This window comes from Malurus melanocephalus, unplaced genomic scaffold (assembly GCF_030028575.1).
Source record: "Malurus melanocephalus ecotype Western Australia unplaced genomic scaffold, MMel_1.1 scaffold_97, whole genome shotgun sequence".
NCBI lineage: Eukaryota > Metazoa > Chordata > Aves > Passeriformes > Maluridae > Malurus > Malurus melanocephalus.
The window spans coordinates 254,788-259,596 of NW_026623329.1; the positions used below are offsets into that span (position 1 = coordinate 254,788).

General features: G+C 45.7%; 1 protein-coding gene across 1 annotated transcript in view; it reads left to right on the forward strand.

Moving 5' to 3' along the window:
- Nucleotides 1–3,950, forward strand: part of LOC130575095 (ly6/PLAUR domain-containing protein 2-like) — a 4,490-nt gene extending 540 nt beyond the window's left edge. Inside the window, exons 2-3 of the mRNA XM_057368773.1 lie at nucleotides 3,010–3,129; nucleotides 3,739–3,950. Coding sequence (XP_057224756.1) covers nucleotides 3,010–3,129; nucleotides 3,739–3,950 — 332 coding nt within the window. The remainder of the gene's footprint in view (nucleotides 1–3,009; nucleotides 3,130–3,738) is intronic.
- The last annotated feature ends 859 nt before the right edge of the window (nucleotides 3,951–4,809 follow it).

Genomic DNA, 4,809 nt, shown 5'->3' on the forward strand with positions numbered 1-4,809 from the left:
AAAGTGAGGCACTTGAACAGGTTATCCCAAAAAATTGTGGATGCCCATCCTTGGAAGTATCCAAGGCCAGGTTGGGCAGGGCTTGGAGTAGCCTGGTCTCATGGAAAGTGTCCCTGCCCATGGCAGGGGGTGGAACGAGATGATCCCAAAGTTTCCTTCCAACCCAAACCATTCTGTGATTCCATTCCATGATTCCATGATCTTCCCTCCATCCTCTCTGTCCCTATTATTCCCTTGTTTCTACCACCACACCAATTTCTTGGACAAAAATTGATGATCCCAAGCTTTGCTGGTGCTCTCCCAGATGTCCAAGGTAATCCTTGAGCATCCCAATTAATAGTCACAATCCAGGATCTGTCCAGCATCTGTGACTGYTCATTGGGATATTCTCAGATCCAGACAATGCCCAGTTTGATTTTTTCTGTGTCTGTCTATGGAGCTATGTTACGAATTTTTTAATTTCTATTTATTTCCTCCTTATGCAAGGACATTTTCCTACCTCCCTCCTCGCCGAGCAGATTCTGCAGGGGAGGAACAGGTGGTGGCTTGTTTGGTTTTCTTTTCAGAGAGCAACACAAATCCTCTGAGCTGAATTCATCCARGATCGTGAAATGTGAGACTAAAAACGGTGCTTCCTCCTAGAGATGGATTTCACAAGTGTCAGACGCAGAATTAATGCAAACAAAGCATCAGGTCACGATGGGCAAAGCGAGAAAATGAAGTTTGCTTTGAATAAAAGCAGGAAAATCTCTGTGTTTGTTTAGAAAAGGGCTTYTCTGCCTCATTACTTGGGATGGTGTCTATTTTCATAGCGTGGCTTGTTTGCCTGAGCCTGCTGAGATCCCACTGGAGCTGTGCTGAGAGCAGCCAAATCATTCCTCCTTTTCAGGGGGATTTAAGGGAGTTTCAGCACAAATGTCACAGACAGGGTGACAAGGGCTTCCCAGRCCAAAGAGGGGCTGCTGGGCTGGGATGGCACCAAAATGCATCCCTGTGGTTGTAACACACACTTTGAGGAATCTGCTGGGGGTGGAAAAGAGGACCCAGAGGAGGCAACCWGATCAAGTGTTGGGTTCCTCAGAAAAACACACAGAGAGCAAAATACCCTGAAAGCTTGTCCAAAAAAGGCTTTTTTTTTTGGTAGACACTGTTTTGATTTGATATCTTTAGCTTGCAGTGCTCTGTGCCACAACAATCTGGGCTCTTCAGTGTTTTTTGCTAAAATTTCTCCATCTCAGAAGACTTCAGGCACAAAAAGATTTGAGTTTGTGGTTATTCTGTGGTTGTAGGAGCTGAGAGGCACCTGCAGTGCTCAAGGGCTTTACAGCTTAACAGGGGTAAGGAACATCTCTGAACTGGTGAGGGATGAGGCAGGAGGAGCTGGCTCAGGATAGATTTGGAATCTTGAGTGCCAAATTTTGTTTCTGTGGTCTCTGTCTAGAGCAGAACGTGTCCTCATGCAATCCATTCACRGAGCTGCTGTCAGGTTTAATGCTTCCCTGTCAGGGTGGGGAGGCCCTGGCACAGGTTTTCCCAGAGAAGCTGTGGCTGCCCCATCCCTGGAAGTGTCCAAAGCCAGGCTGGATGGGGTTTGGAGCAACCTGGGATAGTGGAAGATGTCCTTGTCCATGGCAGGGGTGGAACTGGAAGTTTTTAAGGTCCTTTCCAACCTAAACCATTTTATAATATAAAATAACCCCTTGCCTTCTTCACAAACCCAGAATCTCAGAACGAAGGGAAAGATTGTGTTTAGTTTGGTTCTTGTGGCTCAGTGGATTTGATGGAGACAAATTCCTTGTCTGGAACATCCTCCCAGCCTTTGGGAAGAGCTGGCAGAGTGGACAGCACCAGWGAAAATTCTTCCTGTTGCGACTACCATTCAAATCTGACTTTTTTGTGTGTGTGTATCCAGATTCTTCACCGAGGGGATAAACCTGACCAAATAAATCTGACCTGATAAACTTCTGTGATGAAGTGTCTGACCTGGTAGACAAGGGATGAGCTGTGGAWGTTTTCTACCTGGACTTCAGGAAGAACTTTGATGTTCTCTCCTGTAAGATCATGGAATCAGGGAATGGTTTGKGTTGGAAGGGACCTACAARTCATCCRGTTCCATCCCCTGCCATGGACAGGGACACCTTCCACTGTCCCAGGTTGCTCCAAGCCCCATCCAACCTGGCCTTGAACACTTCCAGGGATGGGAAAGTCYACAACCTCCTTSAGAARCCTGTTCCAAGATCCTCATGGATGTACATGGGCTGGATGAACATCTCTCTTCTGAGGAAAAGGTGGAACTTCTCAGGCTGGAGAAGTAAAGGTTCAAATTGGGAATCCTATAAATGTCTGTAAATTCCTGAAGGGAGGGAGCAAAGAGGACAGAGCCAGGYTCCTTTCAGTGATTCCCAGTGCCAGGACCAGGCAAAGGACAGAAACTGAAACACAGGAAACACCAGGAAAAACTTTATGATGGTGAGGGTAAGTGAACATTGGCAGAGGTTTCCCAGATCAGTTGTGGAATGTCCATCCTTGGAGATATTAAAATCCCATTTGGAGACACTCCTGGAAAAGAGGGTTTAGCTGGTCCTGCTTGAGAGGAGGGATTGGACTCATGGAGCTACAAAGGCACCTTCCAACCTCTACCATTCTGTGATTCTGGGAGTTTGGGAGTATGGGATCTCTTTCTGGTGCTTTACTAAAGTCAAGGAGAGACGTGGATGGAGAAAACAGAGAAATAAATCAGCCCAAGGTCTTTCCTGGGTCACAGAGTCTCCTGTGTGTGGCTGTGTCTTGTTTCACTCATTACAAGGGGTCTGAACCCGATATGAGGCTATGTTTTGACCACCAGATCTTCTCATTCTCACCTGACCAAACAGGTTCTATTATTTCATTCCTGTTCTCAGCACGAGTTTTTTTGAAAATCCCTCCTGAGAGGTACCTGGAGGGGCACAGACAGAATCCAACCTGAGGCCATCCTCATGTTTTACATCCTCCTGTTTTCCCTCCTCACAGGACACTCCTTGCAGTGTTATACGTGCAAGGAATTGACCCCCATTGAGAAGTGCCTGACAGTTGAGAACTGCACAGAGGCTGAGACCATGTGCAAGACTACCATGTATTCCCTGGAGGATGGTAAGAAAAATTCCTTCTTTATCCATGCTTTTAAATCAGAATTTCAACAGTGCTGGTGTAGAGAGCAGTTCCTCTTTCCACTTAAATGTAGAAGGGAGCTCCTGTGGGAGCTCCAGTGCTCCTGTTCTTGTGGAAAACAGCATTTTTGGGAGGGAATATTTGGTGAGTGCAAGCTCCTGGTTAATGCTCAGAAATAAGCTTTAAAATTTTTAAAAGGCTGTGTACTGATAGGACAACASGGAATGGCTTGRAACTTAAAGAGAGGAAGTTYAGATTGGATATGAGGAAGAAATTCTTCCCTGTGAGGGTGGGGAGGCCCTGGCACAGGTTGTCCAGAGAAGCTGTGGCTGCCCCATCCCTGGAAGTGTTCAAGGCCAGGCTGGATGGGTTTGGAGCCTCCTGGGATAGTGGAAGGTGTCCCTGCCCATGGCTGGATGTTGGAATTTGATGACCTTGAAGGTCCTTTCCAACCCGTTCCATAATTCTATGACACCAACTCCTGGTCATCACAAGACAAAAGAAAATGGTGATGCCTCACTAGGACAAGGACAGCTCCCCTCTATTTCTCCCAATCCTAATTATTCCCTTTTTTCCCTCTCTTTGCTGTAGTTTATCCCTTCACGGGAGTCTCAACTGTCACCAAGATGTGCTCCTCTGAGTGTGTCCCCTCTGATGTGGATGGCATTGGGATGACACACCCTGTCACCTGCTGCTTCTCTGACCTGTGCAACGTCGATGGCGCAGCGAGTCCGAGGATCAGCTCGGTGCCAGTTGGGATCCTGGCAAGTTCCCTCTGTGCCTTTTTCTGGACTAGACCATGAGGGGATGGTGGGGGTTGCTCATTCTGAAGAACTCCATGAAGAAAACAAACTCTCACCAGCTCAGCTTTTCACGTGGACGCCTCATGAACAACCCTCAACAGATCCCAAAAATTGGGTTTTTTTCAGCATCCACCCTTTTCCCACAACCAAGAGAGAAGCAAAACTCAGTAAGGCCCAACACATTTTTTAAATTGATTTCTCGACAACTCCCACATAAGTAATTGTGGAGTTTCTTTGCTGTGCTGGTCTGGTTGGGTTTGAAGTAAAAAAAAATTCAAATGTATGAAGTATATTTAAGGCAAAAAAAACTTGATAAGAGCCTTCCCTACRTCCTTAGAGCAGGCCCTCTCCATCCCATCATTTTGTGCTGTTTTTCCTAAATCTCCTTCTTTATACCCAAAATATTAAGAAGACATTTCTCTGTCCAAAATATGAGGCAGKAGCTTGAACTTCCCATGCCAATGATCTGATCCAGGGAGGTTAAAATCTTGTGTTCTCTGTACCCTTYTGAGCAGAATAAAAAGAATCTTGTGTTAAAACAGAGGTCACACTTCATTATCCTTTTTTTTATTCCCAAGCTCCTCCTTTCAGTATTCTTTATACAGAGATGATTTAGGTTTTGTGGTGAGTCTYACAGCAGATGGATGAGACATTTCCATTATGTCTCACTGGAAGTGTCCTTCTATCAACTCTCCTTGCACAAATTTATCTTTACTGGGAATATTGAATGATTTGTATGATGGCTTCTCCCTGAATTTGGAGATCAGTGGAATGATTTTCCCTCTGACTTTAATCTTCCACGTCATCATCTGCAATTCCTTGTGTGTTGGTCACATTTTGACATATCCTGATCTGGTTC